The sequence below is a fragment of the Ochotona curzoniae genome, unplaced genomic scaffold (assembly GCF_017591425.1).
Source record: "Ochotona curzoniae isolate NIBS_2020 unplaced genomic scaffold, NIBS_Ocur_1.0 contig_2688, whole genome shotgun sequence".
NCBI classification, from domain to species: Eukaryota; Metazoa; Chordata; class Mammalia; order Lagomorpha; family Ochotonidae; genus Ochotona; species Ochotona curzoniae.
Window position 1 is genome coordinate 5,047,196 of NW_024465553.1, and position 24,939 is coordinate 5,072,134.

A 24,939-nucleotide genomic window follows, 5' to 3' on the forward strand; every position below is an offset into this window, starting at 1 on the left:
CGTCATTTTATTTAAAACTCAAGAGCTGTCATCCACTGGTTCACCATCCCTCCCTACTCCACATCATACCACATGTCTGTGTCAGCCAGAGCAGGACCAGGCTAAAGCCAGAGGCCAGGAACTTGGTGTGGGGCTCCCATGGACGTAAGCCAGCACCTGCTGTCTCCCAGGGTGCTGGACTGGAATGTTGGATCAGAAGCAGGGTGGCCAGGACTCGAACAGGGCACTTCAATATGGGATGTGGTCAGTTGTTGCCCAGACACCTGTGCCCGGCTTCAGACATTACTACAGGATCTTAGAACTTTGCGGAAATGGATGCTTGCAGTGGCAGCTGCTGAACGAAGCCAGCAGGTCAGGTCCCGAGAGGAGCGTTTCCAGGGCACCGAAGAAACAGTGGGTTTTGGAGTGGTGGCCATGGGAGCGAGTGCTCTGTGTCATCTTCCCTCATGGCCCTGTGGAGGAGCTTCTGCGGGGACTTTTGTCTGTTCCCAGAGCCATCATGGCTGCCTGTACATGCTGTCAGCTCCTGTACACACAGGGCCTTGGGCTAGGACCTCTCGGGGTACCACATCCGTGGTTGTTCAAGTCTCAAGGGGCACAGAACCTGTGTATGTGCACAGGACTTGGTCCATCCCCTGGATACTTTGTATCACGTCAGGGTGATGTTTATTACCTAACACCACCTGCATGCCATTACTCTGTTGTTTAGAGACTGGGAAGAAAGGAGTGTTCCCTAGTCACGGCTTGAATTTCCAAATAGTTTCAATCCATGGTTGGGTGAATCCTTGGATGTAGAAGCCATGGATATGGAGGCCCTATTGTACTTATGGAATGAGTGAACGATAAAGTGAGAATGTGGGTTCACTGATGGATCCCTTGCGCATGTCCTGGTAACAGCCAGTATCCGTCGGATTCCACCCACTGTCGTATGTTCTCTCTTTCCTCACAGCAGCTCTGTGACGCACACTCTGACATCATCCACACTTGCCAGAGAGGATGCCTGCATGTCACCTGCCCGTAGCTGGTAGCAGTGGAGTGGAGGTTGAGCTCAGGTTACCTGGTCCTGGAGCAGGTGCCTGCATGGGGAGGTTCAGACCTAGGGCTCAGCCGCCAGCTGAGCAGGCTGTTCTTCAGAGGAAATCCTTTTGGTGAGAACAGCATCACATGGTTCAGCAATGCCAACAGATTTCCAGGGCCAGGGCCCAACCCAGAACACTCCACCCTGCCGCCACCGACCACACCCTTTTCTCCCAGGCCCAAGTCTCCGTCTGCTGCTTGCTCACAAGCTGTGGGGAGCTTGGTGACCGCAAGCTGGCCGCTGTGGGCTGCACGAGAGGCAGCTGGGCGACTGGCCAAGTTCACCTCTGCTGTTGATCCTGCACCAGGAACCAGCACACTCACTTTTCCTGGCTTGCTTATTTGTGCTGGCTTCAAACTCAATTTTGCTCAGAAATCATTGAATTTTGTTCTGTTTAAGGTCTGCCCTGTGGCTTCCTTGGCCCCACTTCCTTCTCTGTGGAATAGGGCTGGCCAGGCACTGCTTGGCATGGTGTTAGCTTGTTGACTTGCTCCTTTGAGGGAGGGAGAGGATGGCCCTGCGAGTTCCTATATTTGTCTCCTACAGGAAGCAGCGGGTTAGTCATGCCACTCCTGGCTGGGGAGCCAAGGAGGCCCAAGTTGGCGGCTGGGATCTGGGTCCTTCCGCCCTGGAAAGCATGTGTCTTGGGCAACCGTATTCCTTCAGCGTGTTGACATTGACCTTGATGGACATGGAATAGAAGGACATCAGGGTTGGGTCCCTGCCCCTGCAGAAGGCATCTAGTGGATGAGAGGGGTGCTGTCAGTACGTTCTACCCTAGGGGACAGTGACTCGAGCATGGGGTGCAGGAGAAGCTGTGTAGGCTTTCCGGGAGGGGCAGCAGGGCTGTCTGATTTTCCCACGGTATAGTCTCTCTGGGCCTCAACACTCTTGTCTGTAAAGTGGGAGCACCTGTGTTACACTTGGCACCTTGCTGGGTCTGTGTGAGGCGCACACCTGCACAGGTGAGGGGCCTCCCACACTCTTAGCAGGCCCAGTTAAGCAATACATCACCGGTGTGATCTTCCTATGCATAGGACCATTCCATTTTGTACTGTAACAAAGTCTCTCTGCTCCTGGACGCAAGAGGGACTCAGACAGTCCAGGCTGGCATCTGTTTCTACCACCTGCCTGTGATCCCAGGGCACCACACACCCTCCTTGGGCTTGGCTGACTCACCTGTCCAGTGGGCTGGCCCTCTGCTCTGCAGAGCTGCTGTGGGGGTTGGATGAAAGGTCAGAAGGGCACCACCCTGCAGTCACTCCAAGCACGCCCAGCTGGGAAGGTAGCTGATACTGTGTGTCACTTAGAGGACTGGAATGTCACCTGCCTCCTGCCCCCGTACCTGCAGCAGGTAGAATCTACCTGTGAGTCAGCCCTTGGCTCATGGGTTCTCAAAGCCTGAGCCCTGGTAGGTGGGTCTGGGAGACTGCTGACTCTGTAACCCAGCCATACCTTTGTATACATAGGGAGATGGTGTCCCCTGGGAGAGAGGACATATGGGGTGCAGACCGCGTAGCTGTGTCTTTGTGCACACACAGGGTCCCAGCCATGCCTAGTGGCCAAGGCACTGTTTTCTAGAATTGGCAATGTGAGTTGGGGTTGAGGGTGTCACAGCCACCACACTAGGTCTTTCATCTTGTTTCTCTGGAGTCCTCTGCCACATAGTACGGAGGAGGTTGGCTGGGGGCTATTCGGGACTGAGTGAAACAAACCCTGGACACAGAATGACCGTGGTGCCTCTCCATCTCCCTCCCTGTCTTCCCTTTCCCTTTAATCTTTATCCCTGCTTAACGTTACCTGGACTCCCTTTTGGCCCCAGAGAACTAGAAATCTTGAAGTGGGACAATTTACCTATTTCTTTGAGGGGCAGAGGAACACATACACAGAGCTATGAGATGCAGGTCTCCCACATGGCCGGCGGGAACCCCGTTACCTACACCGTCTTCTGCTGCCCTCCCAGGCAGAACGCTGAATTGGAGGCAGCACTCCTCTGGGGGTGGGCGTGTCCACCCTGCAGTGCTGTGACACCTGCCCCAACTTGCTACCTTTAACCTTTAGCCTACGTGGTGGGTCACACCATGGCGTCCCCAGGGAGTCCTGGAGGGGGTGGGGAGGAGGTTCCAGCCCTTAACAGTGCTGGGAGACCTTGGGATAATGGCAGACACATCCTAAACAACTGTAAGGAAAATTCCAGAATGAACTGTTTCCCCCTCCTGCCCCCACGCAACACTTACTTATTTTAAAAGTCAGAATGACATGGAAAGCCATGGAAAGAGCTTCAGTCTGCTGGTCACTCCCCTGATGACCGCAGTGGCCAGGGCTGGGTGAGGCTGAAGCCAGGAGCTTCATCCGGGTCTCCTATGTGGATGGCAGAGGCCCAAACACTCGGGCCCTCTCCCACGGCTTTTCCCTGGCCATTATCAGGGGGAACTGGGCTGGAAGTGAAGTAGGCAGGACAGCCCATGTGGGATCTTGGCAGTATAGGGCAGCTCTTGGCCCACCATGTCACAGCACCGGTCCCCAGAAGGGAATTCTGTTGAATGCGTGGCTCTCAGCATTTGGGTATTTTGCCCCTCAGCTCCCTGGGAGATCAGGGGACAGCAACAGGATCTGCTCAAGGGCTGGAAAGGAACCTTCTAGGCCCCAGAGCAGCAGGAATGCTGTGCTGATAGGCAGAGGGTGGGGGAGCTGATAAGTATGATGGTTTAGGGAGCTTATGCAAAAAGGTTTTCTTCACAAAGCAGCAGAGTAGAGATATTCTTGGCTTTCTGTTGTATCCACTGAGTGAATGAATAGATGATGGTTGTTGCTAATAGAACTGTATTTCGAGACAACTGGAATTTGAATTTCACGTAATTTTTTTTATGTCACAAAATAATCATTGTGATGTTTTTGAAATTGTGGAGAACTGTCCAGAAACAGGGAGGGGCGGGTTCACAGCCCGGACCCGGTCCTAGCAGGAGCCCTCCCCGCCGTGGAGGGTGGACTTGCAGGGCAGACATGGGTCCCTGAATGTGCAGTGTTAGTTCTGCCACTCTTGGCCTTGGGCTGCATCTGCTGGTGCCTCACATTCATGAATCCGTGCGACTCCCCAGCCAGCATCGGAGCACGGTGGGTACCAGCTGGGGAACCGCCTCTGAGCTGAGCACTTCCACCTGTGAAGAGGCCATCCCTGTGCGACACGATGCTCCCTGGGGGACCTGCACCAGCCTGCTCCTGGCTCCCCCTTGCGCTTTAGCCTCTATGAAGCGTCCTGAGGGATGTGTCCAGCTGCACACTGACAGCCTTGCCCATTAGGGGAGGCATTGTATCATCGAGGCTGGGAAGGAGCTTGTCCAAGGTCACGGGCTCATTAACTTGCAGTGCACAGGTCAACAGCCAGCTTTTCCCGCCCCAGGATGCCCTTGCAGGGCAGCTCCAGGGAGACTAGTTCTAGCTTATCTGGGAACTTGCTGATGGGATTAATTTAATCATTAGCAGCTTTTCCTTCATAGCCGGGAATCCTAAAACTCCTCCTTGTCATACTTCAGACTCTTGGGGGGAGCCAGAGCATTGGGGTTACCTCACTGGCTTGTGGTAGCACAGCTGGGCAGAAAACCTTGTTAATCTGCAAGCAGCTCTTGGGAGGACTGGTGGAGGAATCTTCTAGAAGATTCTGAAAACTTGGATTTGGGGGTTGCTGCTTGTGAATAATGGACTCCCCTGAGTTTTGCAAGACGAAAACTGCAGGTGAGTTCCTGACTGGGACTTCTGGATTTTTCTTTATAGTTGCTTAGGGTGCGTCTGCCGTTAGACAGGTCTGCTGGCTGCTGTAGCCCAGCTCGGCCTGTTTTGTCTGCAGTGATCACTGTCAATGCACGGAGGCAGGGGAGGAAGCCTGTCCTTGGCTGGCACAGGCCCAGGGAGATAAGGCTCCGCCAGCTGTGGGGAATCAGAGAAGCCCTGACAGCTGCCACAATGAGCTGGCCTGAGCCAGGGTCCTCTGCCCTTGCTGTCTGCCTCTGCTGGCCGTGATGAGAGAAGGGAACCTACGCCTGTGTCCACTGTCAGGGCCCCAGAGGAAGAATGCTCTGGCTCTGGGCACACGAGCTGTGAGTGCCAAGAGACTGGGTAGTGTGGGCATTTTGTGAGGGGCTTTGGTGGGGATGTGAAGGTGGAACTAGGTATAACCAACTGTCCCTGGTGAGCTTGGGCTCAAGGCTAGCCCCAGGGCTTGGGACTTTGGGGACTAAAAGCTGGAATGTGTCCGGCAGTCTGGGACGAATGGTCATTGTGGCTGGAGTGGAGTGGTGGGTGTGGACAGCGTCAGGTTCCTCGCTCCCCTGAGCCTCCTCTCTTAGACTTGCTGCCCCTCCTTGGTGCTCCCAGAGGCTCAGAGCTGTCCCCTCAGCACTGCCCTTGTCCTCGGGCCACCCCTGCCAGTTGGGGGCCAGGGGGTTGGTGGATGTTGTCAGATACAGGAGTGAGACTGGGGTGTTTCCACCTCCACACTGGGAGAGACCCCGCTGGGCTGCAGAGTCCTGCCGTGCAAGCCTTTGCCTCCATGGCCACCAGCCTCAAGGGCCACCTCCTCTGGGGCTCCTCCCTGGCCGCCTCTCCCCTGCAGGGTTTCTCCAACTTCGCACTTTCTCTGCTGTCCCAGCACCTGCAGGATATCTAAGGTTTCTGGAAGGGACAAATGAAGCAGAAATTTAGGCACTGACTCCTTGCTGAGGGGCACCTGTGTGCACTGGCCTAGGCAGTGGGGCAAGAGCAATGGAGGAGGCTGGCAAAATGTTGCTAATGGAACTTACATTCTAGAAGCATCTAGATGCAACAAACACACAGAAATATAAGCGAAAACATATCAGGAGGTCAAAAGTGCCCAAAGAAGAAGCGAGCCACCACTGAAACCCCTGCCAATTGCTTGCCAGGGCGTGAGGGTAAGTCCCTGAGGCCCAGCACCACTCATTCTCTAGGGGCTACAAGAGGCTGTGGTCCCCTGGATGGTGGTCACTGCTGAGTGTGGCCCACTCCCAACCTTTGTCGTGCAGGCATGTGGGCTGTGAGTCCTTTCAGTGTCTGAGAGGAGGGGTGGATGGGTTTCGTGTCCCATGTGTGAAGTCCACGGGCAGGGTCCCTCCTGCTGGCTGGAGCAAGAACAGGGTCCCCGTGTGGACTCCCCCTCCTCACTGTGGCAGCTGCAGGCAGGGACCCTGGGCTCCGCTGAGGGGGCTGCTGAGGCCCTTGCAGGGGCAGCCAAGGCCTCCCCGAGCACTCCCTCCTTGGGTCTGGCCGCAGCTGCCAGGAAGCCAGCGGATCAAGGGGATAATGAGGCCGAGAGGTGCTGGGTCAGCTCCCAGGCGCAGCACACACAGTGAGTATTGTCCTCTGGCTCCGACCGTGAGCTCAGGCCCCTGCCTGGAGAGAGGTTGGCAGCCTCCTACTGCCAAGTCTGGCCAAGTGTACATGGCCTTGCTACCCTGGGGGCCTGGAGGGTGCCTGCTACGCTATGTGAGCTGGGAGCAGGTAGTTGCGGTACTGAGGTCTGGGGGTTCAGAGGGTGCCTCTGAAGGGAACCCCTTCATGTGCTGACCTGCAGGGAGCAGAGGAACCATAGCCTGTCCCTGGGCTGGTTGCCCCTGGCATCACATAGACACACTATAACCCGGGCGTCTCCAAGCCCTGGCAGGAACAGGCTTGTACTAATTATATTCTGCATAGTCTCTTAACAACTGACCTCGCACTCCAAGGAGATGGCCTCAGGCCTGCTCCGAAGGTCCTGGTGGCAGGCCCGGCCTAGTGACTCCATGGACACCAGCGAAGTGGGGACTGTGCAAACCCTTGCAGGCTCCGCTAAGGGACTACTGGGGAGAACTGGGCAGTAGGCTTGCCTGCTGTGTGACCTTGGCTTGGGCAAGTCACTTAACCATCTAAACATAACCTTGACTTCTTTATCGACAAACAAGTTAATCATTCCTGACATGGACAAACACCTAACAGTACCTGATCCCTAGTAAGTACCTAGCAATATTAGTTTCAAGTTCTCTACCCCTTGGGGAAAAAATCCTGGAAGGCTTTCCGGAGGCAGCGATGCCAGAGCTGATAGGTAAATGAAGCCAGGCAGAGAAGGGCTGAGAAAGCGGCAGGAGCAGATGCTGAAGGGGGATGCCCAGGTGGGCAGGGAGTGAGCAGGGTGTGGGCAGGGAGTGAGCAGGGTGTGGGCAGTGAGTGCCTGCTGCAAGCCAAAGAAGGACTTGGTCCTGGTAGGCATCTTGTGATGGACAGCCTAAGTCAAGCCCTTGGCCTGGGGCTCCAGGAGGCTTCTTTCTGCTGAGAGAAGACTTGTGTCCCTGTTCTTTCTCCCCCGCCCCTGCCTCCTGCAAAATTGGCAGGTATCCTGGGAAATGCTGGGTGTGGGCTTGGTTCCACCCTTGGGGGCCCTTGACTGAGGGTTGTGGAGCTGTTACTGCCTGTCCAGGGGCCGCAGCACCTTGTTAGGGAAGGCCCGCGGTGACATCTGTGAACTGGTGGATTCCAGAACGTTCCATGTTGAGAAGCATCCTGTGATAGAGAATGGGTGAGGGAACCTGCAGGTGTTTAAGATGCTCTGGACTCCCAGGAAGAGAGACAGAGCCGCTGGGGCTCGGGGTTTTGTTCGTCTCTCTGAGCTTCGGCACCGACCACAGCCTGGTGTGGGTGGTGCAGTGGATGCGTCATCCAACGCATTCAGGGTCAGCCAAGCTGCAGAGAGAGGGGTAGTTGCTCTGATGTGGTTCCCAGTGGGAGGAAGGGCTGGGCCTGTCCTTCCTCGCTCTGCCCAATCACTGTGTTCTTTGTGGGTGCACCCTTCACCTTGACCTGCCCATCCAGCTGAGGGGTGAGTGGTGTAAGAGGCCCTAGGAGAGAGAGCCCGCTGGGCTTTGGTTGGCCATTGGTTCCTGGAACACCAAGCCAGGTCCCTGCACCTGGGGTCGGTGTCCCTGTGTGGGCTGCTCAGTCTGACTCATCTGGAGCTGTTCTCTGGGGAATCCCCGCCAGGCCCAGCCATATGCTGGGTACAGGGCTGCAGGGGGACTGGTAGTAGATCCTGAGCCGCTGGGCTTAGCCCTCCACTCTGTCCAGCTCTACAGTCAGTGGGTGTGCATGGGAAATCCTGTTCTGACTCAAAGAGGAACCCCTCTTTTTTGATTGTCTTGACTCACTTCCTCATCTCACTGACCATTTTTGCAGCAAACAGTACTGGACTTGTTCCCGTCTCCCTGCCTCAGAAGCCATCTTGATGGGGCAGAGCCTCAGTTTTCCCAACTGTGAAATGGCATGGTTTAGCCCTGCCTTGGTGCTCAGCAGGGGCTCTCAGTGTGTTAGAGGCTATGGCACCATTTGCCATGCTGGCTTCACTTGTGCAAATGCAGGCTGGCTTGACTGGTGTGTGTGACATTTTACCCAACCCACAGAACCTGCCTTTGGCATCAAGACTCACCTGACACCCATCCATGGCAATGGTGGGGTTGCAGATGAGCCTGTGGGTTGGGGACGGGAGGCCCCATCACCTGTGAACAGTGTGTGGCTGGGAGTTGTCCTTGCAGGGGGCTGTGAGGACAGACGTGGGGTGCCAAGGATGGGAGGAGGCTTGTTGGATGCTTGCTTGTTCTGTTCATTCTAGAGAAGAGATCACCCTTGAATTCTCAGCCCGGTGTGTGAAGAACAGGCTTATACTAAGGATACCTTAGTGTGTGGACATGACCTTGAGGTGTGAATCATTAGGGCTGCTTCCCTATGCCTTTCTCACACACACAGGCTGACTTCCAACTTCCTACCTGCCACTCCCTTGCTCTCAAACCCTCCCTGACTCCCTCTCACCCCCAGTCTGCACCCCTGTGCTGGTCAGACCCTGCCCAGACCTGCCTCTGCAGCGCTGTGTCTGTCCCCTGTCTCCCTCTGTTAACGACTCCTAGGCCCACTCTGCAGCCTGCCCAGGGCCTGGTCCTTGTGTGCCTAGTAGGTCATGCTGTTCCACCCACTCACTGTGCCCTTCCCCTTGTCTGTCCTTCCCGGCCCAGCCAGGTGTTCTCTTTCTGGGTCCCTTAACCACACTTCTGGGTGCCACTCCGTCTAACACCCACAACACTCACATCTGGAAGTCAGATGGTCTTGGAATAATTTTCTGGTCTCCCACCCTCTCAGTCTGGGGCCTCGGGCAGGCCATTCTCCAGCCTCAGTGTCGGCATCTATAAAGTGGGCATAAGTATGTCCTTTATGATTAACCCAGCAGGTGACATTGAGTTGAATCGAGCAGCCTGGGGAGGGTTTGTTCTTTGCAAGAGTTCCAGGCTCCCGGGGATGCACCCTTGGGTGGCAAACCGGCTTGACTGGCAGGTGGGAAGCTGAAAGTCGGCTGTCGTATGCTCCCACAGGCTCACTTTGGATTCCCCAGGGTCAGCCAGCTCCCCAGGAAGACTCATCCCAGATGTCACACCTCCTGCTCCAGGACGGTGCCTGGCTCATCCTGAGGGCAGTGCTACCCTCGGTGTTTCTTTGGGGACCTCAGTTTGCTGTCTGTATATTTGTGTGTTGGATGGAAGGCCTCTGTAATCTCCCTAGAAGGCTTGTAGGACCAGTTTGGGTGTAGGTGAGCTCAGGCTCTCAAATGCATTCTAGTCAAAGTGGCCAGGGCAGGTGCAGCCCTGGAGTGCAGCCAGGTCCCCCAGGCTGTGCCTCTCGGGCAACAGTCATGACTGGTACTGAGAACTTCCGGTCATGTTATTCCACCTGTGTGAGATTCCATGACCTTGTGTCTAAGTGGGAGAGGTGACACCAACCTTCCCGGGCACCCAAGGAGCACATGCATTTTAGGAACGCCTGGTACGGGAGCCCTGCTTGGTGCCAGGAGGAGCTGCTCCCCAGCCTGAGGAGTGTCCCGCATACACCCTGAACTCCCTTGACGACAGCAGCCACTGTGGGCCAGGAGCAAGTGCTGACTCCCTGAAGGCAGGAACTTCCTCCCCTCCTGAGCTATGCAGCAGCAGGTTGGTCATGCCTGGAGGAGGTAGTGAGCTGCCCGTCATCGAAGGTGTGCGAGAGCCTGGGGAACCTTGTGGTGAGTGTGACTTTAAGAAAATTCAGGGTGTTTGCACTGAGCAGCCCTCCTAGTTTTAAGAATCTGATTCTTTCACGAAAAAAAAAAAAAACTAGCTTATTTGAGATAAAACTAAAATAAGTCCTGGTCCAGTTTACTGGTTAAAGTGCACAATCCAGGGAGTCTGTTCACAGAGTGGTGCGGCCATTACCACAATCATTTTTAGGACATTTTAGTGAGAGTGAAGAAATAACTCATGAGATTTGATTTGCATGTCCCCAGTGGCTTCTCATGTGGGCCACGAGTTCGGCAGTTTGGTCCACAGCATCCCGGAAACTGGGGAGGTCTCAGCGGGGGTCCCGTGTCTCCACTCACTGCCTGAACCTTCAGCCAGCATGGGAATTGGAGCCTCACACACTGTGGTGGGAACAGAAAGCGGTACAGCCACTTGGCAAATGTGTGGCAGTGTCTTTGCTGTTATTCTTGATTTTAATTTTTGAATTTTACCGTACCATTCTGTGTAGTGTGGGATTCCCCTCCGCCCAGTTTCCTGATTTTCCCACATTGTTGCAGTGCATTTCTTCATAAGTTACAGCTCCATCGGTGTGCTCTTTCACTGGTGGCAGTGTCTTGAACACGTGCCTGTGCACCAGTGCTGGGAGGCGCTTGTGCAGCTCCTGGAAGTGAAGACATCCATGGGCAGGTATTACGGTCACCCCAAACTGCCCTTCAGTGGGTACCTGAAGGGTTGAGAGACCACGGACTGTGACGACAATAGCAAGGCATGAACCATCGAGAGGGTTGACAAGAGGGGTGACCTCCTGATGGTTCTGCAGAGAGGAAGAAAGCACAACCCGCTCCTCAAAGCATATACAAGAGTATACTGCGTGCTGCCCGTCATCCCATGTGTGTGCGAAGCTCTGATCAGTAGATGACTGTGTAGTGACAGTGGCAGATTGGCAGTCCCTGTGACGGGTTCTTGGGCAGGTCTTCCTGCAGGTGAGGGCTCTCTGACTACAGCTTAGGCCCTGACCAGCTGGAGACGCTCCCCGGAGGGAGATGCTGGGACCTCAACAGCCGCAGGGCTGGAAACTGACAGGAAATACAACCCTTCGGACTCTTGGGTGGGGCCAGCTGTCAAGCCCTGCAGGAGTTCTGAGGCTGGCTCAAGGGGCCTCACCATGGGCTTAGTTCCTGTCATTACAGGGTTTGTATATCTGTGTGTGTACGTGTGTGCGGCATGCATGTATGTATGTGGTGTGTGTATGCTGTGTGTGTGGGTGTATGTATATATGGGATGTGTGTGACATGCATGTGTGTGCCTCTTGGGACCCACCGCCAGGCCTCATGGACCCCTCTGCCTCCCCCTTCTTGCCCCGCAGGCTCTGGCTGGGCGCTTGGAGCCTGAGCCGGTCACCCCTTAGAGCCTCTTGCCTCTCCCCTCTCAACCGTCTCTATGTGACCTTAGGTTGCCAATGTAAGAGTTTTCCAGGTACACATCCTGGGCATCCTGTGGGTTGTACCTGTGGATGGAGAGTGTGGGTTAAGAGCACTTGGAAAGGCTGTTCTATGGGCAGCTGACCTGGGCAGCAGTGGGCCAGCAACTGGCTAGCCCATGCTCACTGCTGAGCCCAGCCTCTGTGATGCTGGGTAACTCCCGCTTCCTTTTGGAGCAGGTGTCTGAGCAACAGCCTCTGTCCCGCCTTGAGGTTGTGAGTGTGAAGTGGACCTCCCAGGTCCTTACCCAGTGGGTTCTCCAACCCCAGACAGTTGTCCCTTGTTATCTAAGGACCACCGATTCCCATGTCTGTGGTTCCCAGCTGATAGCAACATCCTCAGATGCCTAAGTCTCTTACAGAAAATGGTGCAGTATTTGCAATAGAACCTGTTCAGTCTTCTCCTATACTTTAAACCTGTTTCTCGAGTACATGGGATCCCTAACACAATGAAATGCCCGTTTCCCTGCAGAGGCAGTCACCCACCCCAACTATTTCCAATCCACAGTTAGCAGCCCTGGGTTCTGCAGATGTGGGAGACCCACTGTGTAGGTAGTGGACAGCAGGGGGCTAGGGCACCTCTGCCCCCGAAGCTTCCGTGTCATCTCCTAACGTGTCCCTATCTCTGGTTACCTTTAAAGACAAGCCGGCACCTGGGAGTCCTCCTTGCTCTGGATTCAGGCCCTGGAAGGGCTGATGTGGGGTTCAAGTTCAGGTGCCTGGTCCCATGGCTGGGTGTTAGTTCCTGTCTCCTGGACACACTTGCTGTCAGCCACCCCCCCTTCTGCAGGTGTCTGAGCTGTGCTCTTCATGCTAAGATAGGTCTCTCTGTGATAAGCAGCCGGAAGAGGGAGGTTCCAGGATACACGTGGAACAAGGCTTGGGATTAAAACCAGCTGTGTGTAGCTCCGTTCCTGGAATTCCATCTGTGTGTGAGAGAGCAGAGGGGAGGAGAGTGTGCGGCAGGAGTGAGTCAGGAAGAGCCCAATGAGTCACCCTTCCCTCCACTCCCCGGGGCGGGGCACGCCCTACCCTGACTCTGGTCAGTCTGTGTAGGTGGCCCCTGGGGACTGAGCTGGGTTTACTCGAGTCTGAACCTTGCTGCCTGCCTTGTTCCAGGGGAAAAAAAAAAAAAGTGCCAGTGGGTAGCTGGGATGGACAGGGCTGCTAACCCAGCACAGAACTGAGTTCGCCTGGCTACTAGGGGCTGCAGTGCTCAGTTTGTTAAGCCCCTGATTCATCACTACCTCCAGTGCCTCCTCTGCACCCACAGTCCCACCTGCCTGAAGCCATGGTACCTCCCTGCCCGGACCCTGGCCAGCTCCCCACTGCCCTCAGCATCCTGGATGGGGCTCCTTAGGGCCTGATTTGGCTCCTGTCCCCACCCCAGCTTCCCGCAGTGGTTCTCTCCTGCCCCATCTGCTTCCCAGCGCTGCACTCCTGCACGCCCTCCCCAGGTCCCTCTCATTCATCCTGCCTTCTGGGTCCAGGTGCTCCCATTCTCTGCACTCCCATCCCTACCTCAAGCCCCACTTTTGCCTCTGCTTGAGGAATCCCCCTCTGGCTGCCAACTCAACAAGAAGGGGCAGGTGGAGCTAATTTGGGTTCACTGGGAACCCAGCTCCTTCCTTCATCAGGGGATATGTCAGTTCCAAGGGAGGGTTCAAGACTGCCTTGCTCACCTGACATTCTCCTGGCAGCCTCTGTCTCTGGCTTCTAGAAAGAGACCAGTCCCTGAGGTTTCTGGGGCACTTCCACAAAGCTGTCTTCCCAGTATTCCATCACGCATGGTTTCCATTGGGCTTCTTGCGTCTCAGTCTGCAAATTACTGATTTTGCACAATTAGGGAGCAGACTCCTGCATTGTCTTGGCTATTAGAAGGCTCCCAGCAGAAGGCTTCCCTGGGGAGCATGGACAGACTGACAGAGAGAAGTCGGGGGTCCAGGAACTTGGGTTGCCAACCGGCTCCATCTTTGTTGCTTCTCCCTTGTGAGATAGGATTGTGTACAGTTAGCCTGCGGACGTAAACAAAGTCCCCTCCGGTCTTTACAGAGCCTGCAGCTTTGCATGTCTAGTTTTAGGGTGCAGGAGTTTTGAAATGCAAACTTGGACTCATCACTATTTTCAGAGTTACAGTTAGAAGACCCACGTTTGGAGCTTCAAGTCCATGTGTTAACGAAGAATGTGTGTTTGTGTGTGTGTGAGAGAGAGAGAGACTGTTGTGGGGCTTATTCTTATATAGGATTATTATATAGGATATGGGATTTCCCTACCCCCACCCCAGAAATTCCCACCCCTGATTTTCCCCATACTATTGCAATAGTATAGTCCTTCATAAGCAGTCGTAAGTTCATCATTCTGTTATTTAAATGTGCTGGTATAGACAATGTCAGACATTCCATTGTCTAGATATGTCCAACAGTTTCATTGGGAGTCCATCTTTGATTGGAAGTAGGGATGCATACTGCATTGTATCTTCACATCTGGATATGACAGTCTCTATTACGCCATCGCTATACATTCCCTTAAATGAAAAGCCACGGAACAAAGTCAACCACAGGTATGAAGTTAAAACAACAACAAAATTACAGCACCATGGAGTCAAAAAGCCACTGAATAACCAAGACATGGGTGATGAAAAGAAAACACAAAAGCCTCTTGGATAAAATGATGCCACCCTTGATCCATGAGCCAGTGATGAATTTTACAAGAGAAAAGAAACTGTGGAAGAAATGAAAATGAAAACATAAACACATGGGATGCAGCAAAAACAGGAAAGGGTTACTGATCTTACAGTTTGCATGAAGGCTACCTTATATCAGAGAGAACATATAGTGTTTGTCTTTTTTGGGATTGATTTATTTCGCTAAGCATAATGGTCTCTAGTTGGGACCATATAGTTGCAAATGATATAATTCCATTCTTTTTAACCACTGAGTAATATTCCGTGGAGTAGATGTACCACAGTTTCTTTAATCACTCCTCTTTGGATGGGCATCAGGATTGTTTCCATGTCTTTGTTATTATAGATTGTGCTGCTACAAATATAGGATTACAGATCCCCCTCTCTTCATTTCCTTTGGATATATTCTTAGGAGTGGGATAACTGGGTCTATGGCAGGTTTATTTGCAATTCTCTAAGCACTCTCCATACTGATTTCCATAGAGGTTGTTAGCCTACACTCCCACCAACTGTGAAGAAGGGTAGTTTTTCCCCACACCCATGCCTGCAGGTGTTGTTAGTAGAGTTCTGAATGAAGGCCAACTTCACTGGAGTTAGGTGGTTCCTCAATATGGTTTTCATTTGTATCTCCCTGATGGCTAGGGAGCCTGAGCATCTTTTCATATGTCTGTTAACCATTCAAATCTGTCCTTTTGAAAAATGTCTGTTCATTTCCTTCGCCCATTTCTTCACAGGTTTTTTTTTAAACTGTCCCTGGGTTTGTGAAACTCTTTGTCAATCCTATATATGTTGTTTAGTATGCAAACATTTTCTCCCATTCTGTTGGTTGCTTTTTCACTTTGTTAATGGTTCTCTTTGCTGTGCAGAAGGCTTTTAATTTGATGTATTCCCATTTGTTTATTTTGTTTTTGACCCCTTGTGCTTTTGGCTTTTTTCCAAGAACTCTTTCCCCATTCCTATATCTTAGAGAGTGTTTCCTATGTTTTCCTCTAATAGTTTGATAGTTTCTGGATGTAGATTCAGGTCCCTGATCCATTTAGAGCTGATTTTTGTGTAATGTGACAGGTGGGGCTTATTATTGTTAGAAAAACAAACAGGGAACACTCCCATCCCTTGGTACATTGCTCAAGTGCTCACGACAGCCGGGTCTGGGACAGGGCCAGAGCCAGGAGCTGAGAACACAGTTCAGGCTCCCGCCGGGGGAGTAGGGACCCGGCTGCTTGTCATAACTGCTGTTCTCCAGAATGGACCTTAGCAAGATGTTGGACTGGAGTTCACTTCCAGGAGCTCCCATCTGGGATCTGCCTGTGCCTGGGGGCTGGTGTATCAGACCAGGTATCTCTCCTCCCTCCCCCAGAGTATCCGTTTGTCTGTACCCTGCCCTGGCTTAGGGCCTGGGCTTAACCCCTGTGTCTCACTGAGTTGAAGTGCCATGATTTAGTGGGATAGGCTGAGATTTCCTGGTCTCATAACTCCACGCCCAGCCTCGGCTCTACCGGCTGCTATATCCTGTTTGCTGTGCTGGTGGCACTGCCCTGCTTCTCAATGGCCCGAGCCACCATGTCATCAGTGGGGATGATGGGAGACTCGGTCTGTCCCTCCCATTTCTTACTTTTATAAAAATGAAAAGCGCAACTGCAGGAAGGCAGCCAAGTCGTTCCCCTGGCGAGTGATTAGAGCCACTTTGTGCAGTCTCATGTGCTTTGCAAAGGAGACCTCCAAAACAGGGTGTGGCTGCAGGCAGCATGCGAGGGACAGCTCAGAGGAGAGCAGGCTGGCAGCCACCATCTCCGAGTCGGCCAGGTAGGGCCCTTCGTCCTGTTTTTCTCGGCATCTTTCCTGGGCTCGCTTCCTCTACAACCCACTCTCCCACTCAGAATGGCCAGCTGTGGACCCAGTCCAACTCCCTGATTCCTGTGGAATAACGCAGCCCTGGCTGGGGACAAAAGGCCGATGTACCACTTGGCCGAAGTGAAGGGACTTTGATTTGCTCACATTTGCCCTTTTTGGAAACTTCTCAAGGTGCCTGGGAGAAAGAAAAAGGGAGAAAAACCGTTGCACCCGCATCATGCTCAACCACATGACCCCTAAAGCCACTATGCCTCTACCCCAGGCCAGGGAGAGAGGGTCAGATGGGATGTCAAAGGGCAAGGAAGTGGCTTTGGCACCCTCTGCCCGCAGCCCTGGCTTTGGTCAGTCCTGTGGACCCTCTCATGGTGGCGTTCCCAGCTTTTGTCCCATCCTGAGCCTGGCTTTGGCTGCCATGTGTCATTGGACTCCTGTAGTTGTGAAGGGGACACCACTAAAACTGTAATTTTGCCTCACTTTTTGGCCATGTTATTTTCTGAAAATGCTCCTTCAGTGCATTCATTTTAAATAGATTTTTAAAAGATGTCTTGGGGTATTTATTTGAAAGAGAAACAGAAAAAAAGGGAGAGACACACAGAGAGATCTTCCATCTGCTGATTCACTCCCCCAAATGGCTGAAATGGCCAGGGTCGTACAGGCTGCAGCCAGGAACCTGGAGCTCCAGCCTGGCCTCCTACATGGGCGGACAGGAGGCCGAAGACCTGGGCCATCTTTTTCTACTGCCTTCTCAGGTATTAGCAGGAAGCTTCATCGCAAGTGGAGCAGCCGGGACTGGAACCAGCACTCCAAAAGGGGATGCTGGCATCTTTAGTCGCAGTTTAACGCAGTCTACCCCAACACCCACTCACCAAGCTTCTGTTTTGTTATGGATACATAGAATCAAGTAGCAAGGGGCCGCACCACGGTTCAACGGGCTAATCCTCTACCTCCAGGCACTACCATCCCATTCAGGTACCAGTTCTAGTCCTGGCTGTTCTTACCATCCATCTCCCTGTTTATAGCCTGGGAAAGCAGCAGAGAATGGTTGAAGTCCTTGGGTCCCTGCACCTGTGTGGGGGATCCTGAAGAAGCTCCTGGTTCCTGGCTTCAGATCTGGCTTAGCTCCACTCGTTGTGGCCATTTGCGGAATGAACCAGCAGATGGAATCTCTCTCTGTGTAAATCTGCCTTCAAATAAAAATAAAATAAATCTTTAAAAATATCCAACAGCAAGCGTACCATCACTTACCTAATGAGCCCTCCTTCCTGGGCACTTAGATTGCTCCTAGCTCTGTTTGGATTTGCATTTCAGACAATGCTGGGGTAACTTTTGGGTGTGCTCACCTTTGGCCGTGTTCTAGACTCACAATTCATGCCCTTGGGGACACTGGTGGAGAAGCCAGGCTGTGCCCACACAGCCAGTGCAGCTATAAATAGCTTCCCTGGTTGCTATAAGCTGACAGACAGCTCAAACTGCAATGCAGGAGGAGCTTGGCCTGGGCTTAATGGGATTTTAATCAAGTCACACAGCAAAACCTGCTGCTTGGCATCCCCAGCCCAGGGTAAGGCGAGGGGCAGTTGCACAGAAGGGCGTAGTTTGCTGGGTGACCTGTGTCAGAGGCAGGCGTCACCCATGGCAGGAGTGGCAACAGGGTTTCGTCTCAGGCCTGAGTCAGCTGATTAACACCGAGTGGTGGTTGGGTGGGAGGCACTGCTGGATCAGTCAGCTTTCTGTTTCCATAAGGAAATAGCTGAGAGAGGCTGGTTGCAAATGACAGGTGGTTTATTCAGCACACATTTTTTTTAGGTTCAAAGGTGAGGAAGTCATGCTGTGGGCTCCGACCAAGGCCCCCTGGAAGGTGTGCAGAAGGCTCGTCGGTGAACCGAGAGGCAGAAGGCCTGGGCCCATGCCCAGGCTCTTATAGCCCTTGGCTTCTGAACAGATGACTGAAGGACCTCCCACTAGACCTGCCTTCTAGAAGCTTCTCCATCTCCCAATAACACTACCCCAGGAATCAAACCTTTAACACATAGGTCCTTGGGGTCATTCAGCATCAACAACGTGGACCTCAGCCCACCAGCTGAGGACTGTCCCACACCCAGATGTTGGTCTCAAGTGGGGCTCAGGGCTGCTGTGGGCTTGGCCGATGCCAAAAGGTGTTTGTTAGGTTGAGGCCTCCTTGGCAGGTTCCCACTGGAGCTCAACTGTGGGTCTTGAGAATGCAGACCCTGTGTTTGAGATTATTTGGGGGGGGGCTGTGAGAAAAGAGGCCCGTGCCCCCAGCTCCGTGGTGAGGGGAGGCAGAGCTGTTCTCCTTTCTAACACATTGCCCTCCTGGGAGTGCCAGGACAGTGCTGGGCTGGGGATAGGCCTGTCCCAGCTGTCTGTGCTCTGCCCCATGTGTCTGCCTGGGGACCTCTCTGTGGTCTCTGCCCCCTTGCCCGTGTGTGCCTGACCTCCGGTGGTCCTTGCTCAGCCCCTGCAGGTGCCATGAGTGAAGAGGACTTCCACAGGAGCGTGGCGGATGCCCAGGAGTGGATGAAGGCTGTGCATGAGCGGCTGCACGCTAATGACAACACCCAGGGGCCCCGGGCGGCCCTGGAGGCCCGGCTGCAGGAGACGGAGGTATGCAGAGGTGGGAGAAGGTATGCTGTGGCATGGCCCCTGGGAGCAGTGTGGCCTCTTCCTCTGGTGTTCCATCTGCTAAGAGAAAAGAGTAGACTAGATGCACATTTTGCGCACTCTGATGTTCTCTTCAGATCTCCTGGGGACTTTGCTTGAGTGTGTTCTGATCAGGTAGGTCTGGGGCAGGCCTGAGGATCAGCATTCCTGACAGGTTCTGAGAGATGCCATTGCTGCTGGCGCCTGGACCACATCCTGATAAGGGACTAGTACCTGTGCTCTGGGCCTCCCCACCTGGCAAGGGTGGGAGGGCTGCTCTGCAGCTAAGGTGGCTCCTTATCTCCAGCTGGCCCAGACCTGGCTCCTGTCCCTTTTCTGTCTCTGTGGAGCTGGGATCCTTGCGGGATATGGGTAGGCCCAGGCAGGTCTGAATTTGGAGTTGGGGAAGTGACTCCTGTACTTCTCAATGCCCACCCACCTGATTTAGGGCCTCGCTCCTCCTGTGGCAAGCCTGTCCTCTCACTGGGCTCTCAGCTTGGCATCCCTGAGTGCTTTTCATTTTGTGCACCTAAGAACAAATATTTCATGCCGTTTTTTTTAAGTCACATTAAAAGTGATTTTTTCCCCCTATTTTCCATCTGCCGGTTTACTCCCCAACTGGTTGTAATGACTGGAATTGAGCCAATCCAAATCCAGGAGCCAGGAGCTTCTCCGGGTCTCCCATGTGGGTGCAGGGTCCCAAGGCTTTGGGCTATCCTTGACTGTTCTCCCAGGCCTCAAGAAGGGAGCTGGGTGGGAAGTGGAGCTGCCGGGACACAAACTGGAGCCCTTATGGGATGCCAGTAATGCAGGTAGAGGTTTAACTTATTATGCCACGGTGCTAGCCTCTATCTTATGCCAAGCTCACTTCTTGCTCTTGTTGATAGAAAACCTCCCAGGTGTTCTATGGCTGAGCCTTTTGTCTGTACTTGGGATGCCTTTGTGTTGGGGTGCAGGTGTGCCTGTCAGTCAAGTGGATCCCCAGGTTTCTCCTGACCGGACTCAGCCCTAGCTGCTCACTTCCTCCACCTATGGACCCAGACCTGAATCCTCCCTTTCTGGGGTATATCATATAGAACTTTCTAGAACTTTCTATCCTTTGCTGGGTGTGGGGTGGGAGTCTTTAGGAAGAGCTTTCCCATGATGGGGGAAAGAGTTCTGGGAGTGGATCTGGAGCAGAGTCTGAGTAGAGTGTGTGCGGGGGACCCTGCATGGCTTCTTGCCGTGGGGCTCAGGCATGTTCCATGTTCTGCATTGCAACACCAAGTTCACCCAGAGAACTCCTGCCATGTGGGGAAGAGGAGCTGCCAGGGCCCTCCCCTAGCCCGTCTGCCAACAGTGGCTGCTCCCTGGGGACTCCTCTTCCCTGGCTCAGCTAGTGCATCATCTGCAGACAGGGGGACCACGTACTAGGAGAGGTGGGGCTTGTGTGAGTGGGTCCATGGAGAAGGAGGGGACTCATCATCTGTGGAGCGCACCAGGAAGTCCTGGACTCGTTTCTTACCCTCAGGGCCCTTAGCAGGTTGCCCAGGGTCACAAGACCAGCGGGTGGGCATAGGCACTGCACCCGACCCCAGCCGCGCTGGCCTCCAAGCCCTCACTCCCTGCTCTGCCTCCCTGTCTTCGTGAGGTCATACCTGGGTGTGTTTTGTTCCCGTGCTCCTTTTGTGTCCACACAGAAAATCTGCCAGCTGGAGCCCGAGGGGCGTGTGAAGGTGGACCTGGTGCTGGGGGCGGCGGAGGCCTTGCTGGCGAGCTGCCATGAGGCCCAGAAGCCTGACATCCTAGCCCGGCTGAAGGACATCAAGGCCCAGTGGGAGGAGACGGTCACCTACATGACTCACTGCCACAGGTGAGGGGCCATTGCCGGGCACCTGGCCACAACCTTCCCTGCCTACCCCCAGGCTGGTCTCGGTCCTCTGCCCAAGGGACAACTCTCCAGTGCTGGGGTTCCTGGGAGGACCATGTTCCCCCAGGACCCAGGTCAGCCCTGACACCTCTCTCTCCTTTTGTCAGGCTCCGTGTGCTCTGAGCACTGCAGCCGGGGATCTTGGCTACACCAGGGAGCCTGGTTGGGGCTGCAGGATAGGACCCCTTGAAGGCTAGACTTTAGACAGAGAGGACAGCCAATGTCACAGGTTTGGCACGTGTCAGGAGCTGCCTCGTGCAGAACCTTCTCCATCACTGGAGAAGCAAGACCACGAGCAGAGGTGGGCACTAGGACTGTACAGAGTTTATGTCTTCCCAAGCCCTTTCACCTCAAGTCCCAGACCTGATAGTCTGATGTCGGCTGGGCATGGGGCTATGGTCATGTTACATTTCAGGTGAGGGCAAGGGCATTTATGGGCACAGTTACCCATGAGGTCATGGTGCTCCTGGAACCCAGGTACAGGTGCCTAGCCCCTGCACCCTGTGGGAGGCAACAAGCCCACAAGTCCAGTGGATCTCAGCCAACTGCGGGATCTGGTCCCAGCACTAGTTTCTCCTATTAGTTGCATTCACGTGCTAAGGGCCTGGGGCTGCTGTCTTCAGAATCCCAATGTCACAGGGCAGTGTGGGAGTTTGGGCTCTGGGTTTGGGCACTGGTGGCTAAGAGCTTGCCAGCTGTGAGCAGGCTGCTGGTTGTCAGGATGGACTTGAATCCAAACCCCACGTAGGAGCGTAGGAAGGAGAGGGTGTCCCCAGCTGCCCGGGTGACTCGGAAATGCAGAGAGGATATTGTCATGGCCGCTGTGCTGGGGAGGGGTGGAGGCCTGGGTCCTCACGGTCTCGCCGTCTCTGCCCTCAGCCGCATCGAGTGGGTGTGGCTGCACTGGAGCGAGTACCTGCTGGCCCGAGACGAGTTCTACCGCTGGTTCCACAAGCTGACCGTTACGCTCGAGCCCCCTGTGGAGCTGCAGCTGGGCCTGCAGGAGAAGCGGTGGCAGCTGAGCCATGCCCAGGTGCTGCTGCAGAACGTGGACCACCAGGCCGTGCTCCTGGAGCGGCTGCTGGAAGAAGCAGCCTCGCTGTTCCACAGGATCGGAGACCCCAGCGTGGACGAAGACGCCCAGAAGAGGATGCAGGCCGAGTACGATGCAGTGAGGACCAAGGCCCAGGTGAGCCTGGGTGGCTTCTGGCCTCTCTTAGCCCTCCCCTCCTCATGTCCAGCCACCAGCTGCCCACACTCCCTCCTCCCGTCCACCCTCCTCCACTGTTCACCCGTCTACATTCCACTGAGCTAGAACCCCTGTTCTTTACTCACCGCTGGCACCTCATCTTCCCCCGCCCTGTCTGCCCACTCTCCTATCTTCTTTGCAGCATCTGTCTGCCTCACCACCAGCCAGTCTCCTCCTCAACTAATAAACAGTGTAATCACTCCCTCCCCTGGGTGTCAGCTCGTTCACCCGCCCATCCACCCACCCACCCACCTCTGCCCGCCTAGCTCCTTACTCACTGTGTGCTCTCACCGTGCGCTGTTCTGGTCATCTCTCGGCCACCTGACAGCTCACCTGCCCATCTTCCATCTACCCATCCCATCACCCTTTTACCCCCCCCGTGCACACTGTCATGTCTGCCCCACACACCTGGTGTTTGTGGTGTCTTATACACAGGGGTGCATGTGCCCTGGCCGGCTGGCAGAGACATTGTGCGTTCTTTCCTACCCAGCCTCCCTCCCCTCTCCCCCCTTCCTCTGATCACCCCCCAGTCCCTCTGCCGGGGTGTCTTCCCTGCCTCAGTCTTGTCTTGACTCCTAAGCAGTTCAAGAGCAATTCAGAGAAACCATTGTTTCTTCTAGAAGTTCTATGCGTCTCTTTATCACATCCACTTGCTGCCATGCTAGTTCCTCCCAGATAGAATGTGGTTTGTCATTCTGAGTTTGTCTGTTGTGGTTGGGCCCTCGGCTCCAGGGACTGAAGTTCTAAGGTCCCTATTGCTGTCTGTTCTGTCTCCTGATTGGGTTGTTAGTTCCTTTAGGGGATTTGTCCCTTTTTTAAAAAAAGATTGATTTTTTAGAAAAGCAGAGTGACAGAGAGACAGGGAGAAATAGAGAGATCTTCCATCCTCTGGTTCACCACGCCAGTGGCTGGGCAGGATAATCCAGAAGCTTCATGTGATTTTCCCACATGGGCACAGGGTACAAGCACCTGGGCCAGCTTCTGGTACCTTCCCAGGCACATCAGCTGGGAACTGGGTTGGAAATGAAGCAGCTGGGACTTGAACCATCACTGATTTGCTATGTGGGTAACTCTCAGGCAGCAGCTTAACATGCTGTGCCACAATGCCGGCCCTGAGGCTTTGTGACTTTGAACTGTAAATTCATCCTGGGCTGGGCTTTCCCTGCAGGGTCCTGGCTGGGCTGGGCCCTGCCTGTGGGCTATGCATGAGCTCCAGCTTAGCTCTCCTGGCCACTAACCCTGAGAATTCCGAGTTCTGTGCCAGTGTACCCACTGGGGGAGTGCTCTGAACTTGAACCGCATGCTGAAATCACATAGTTGGTCCTGGCTCTGTGTTTCCAGTTGGTCTGTTGATGTGCAGCCTAACACAGCAGCTTCCTTCTTGTGTTTGTGGAATGTTTGTTTTCTACTTTACTCTTGAGTTTGGGGGGAGTTGAGGCGGCCACTTGAAGAGTCCTGGCTCTTCAGTGCTCTGTGTCCTCTGGGCCCAAAGTCTGACCTCCGCCCCAGCCTGAGCCCTGAGCCCTAGTCACATGTGTGCATCTAGCAGCCTGGTCTCTGTGACACCTTCACATGTGGTCCAGGGGATGACCCCTCAGCTCAGGGGATGTGGGTGCTCTCTGAAATGATGTGAATGCATTATCCCCAGCTGTTCCGGCTGGCTACAGTGGGCAGGTGTGCAGGGTTTGTAGTCGATGGGGTGCTGCAGCCAGCGTCCCCTGGCTTCTTCCTGTTTACTCATGAAGGGAATCCAAGCTCCAGAGAAACCAGAGGGAGGGAATCCCTCAGGAGCCAGACCCTCGCTTGGGAATGTGTGGGAAGGGGCCTGGAACACAGACAGCACCAGGGCTTCCCAGCTGGTGGCCTTGGTGCAGTTCACCTCACCTGTAAGCAGGCTGGAGGCTGAATGAGCCACTGTAAGCCCTTTGAAAGCCAGCAGGCATGCTCTCAATATAAAGGCTGCTGTGTACTCACAGTAGCAGTGGAAATAAATAGCAGCAACAACCGTGTGGGCACACAGCAGGTGCACAGAGCTATTTATTGAAGGAATGAAACCTCCACGCCTGAGGCAGTTTGGGGCCCCAGGGTCGGGGGGTGGGAGAGAGAACAGCAGGAGATTCCCCAGGCAGCTGCTCAGGGGCCGGAGGGCGGGGGGAGCAGGGTGGAGATGGGTCTGCTGGGTCCTTGTGGCCAGGGCGGGTGGGACGGCTTCCTTGGCAGCTTCCTTGTCCTGACTCGGTAGGCAACAGGTGCGGTAGAGCAGCTGAGACTCAAACTGGCGCCCATATGCGATGGGCTTGTGCTAAACAGAGAGCCCAGGACGTCTTGTAGAGGCAGGGGACTGGAAGTGGTTGGTTCAGGCGTGTGCATGCACACATGTATGTATTTGGAGGGCATTGCCATGGGTGCTGAGTGGCTGCAGATTCCGGCCCATTTGCAGAAATGGTCACCCCATAGAGTCTCAGTATCATTCTAGGGACTCTGTGTTCGCATGATCCGGAAAAGCAGAGCAATTACTTCTTAGCAGAGAATGCAGTGAACCCCAAACTTTTCCAAACTATACTCTCATTAGAACCTTCACCTTTTGTATATTTGTTTTGTTTGAAAAGCAGAGAGATGGAGACAGGCAAGCAAACCACCTGCTGGCTGGCAGGTCTGTGAGAGTTGGGCTCATTGGTTTTTATGCTGATGCTCCATTCTCTGGATGGCTGCATCATGTCCTCCCCATCAACACCCTGGCTCGTGGGCTGGGCCGTGGATGGTTGGTTTGTTTGGTCTGACGCAGAGGTGGAGCCCACCCATTTGTCACCCTGCACCCACAGCTCTGAGATGACCACGCCTGGCACACATCGCAGCTGGCTTCCTGCCTGGCTGGCCCGCGTGTCGCACGCCTGCTCCCTGTTGCCGGGACTTTTATTTACTCTGGACTTGGCCAGTGCCAGCACTTCATTGTT

General features: G+C 54.3%; 1 protein-coding gene across 3 annotated transcripts in view; it reads left to right on the forward strand.

The window, feature by feature from the left end:
* The window catches only part of SYNE3 (spectrin repeat containing nuclear envelope family member 3), a 54,324-nt gene that overhangs the window by 7,053 nt on the left and 22,332 nt on the right, over nt 1-24,939 (forward strand). The window contains exons 2-4 of one of the 3 annotated variants that reach the window (XM_040975107.1): nt 18,643-18,791; nt 20,507-20,679; nt 21,616-21,925. In XM_040975107.1, the coding sequence (XP_040831041.1) occupies nt 18,657-18,791; nt 20,507-20,679; nt 21,616-21,925 (618 nt within the window). In that variant the 5' untranslated portion in view covers nt 18,643-18,656. Of the gene's footprint in view, nt 1-18,571; nt 18,792-20,506; nt 20,680-21,615; nt 21,926-24,939 lie in introns of those variants that run through there. The other 2 variants (XM_040975108.1, XM_040975109.1) reach the window with 2 other exon arrangements.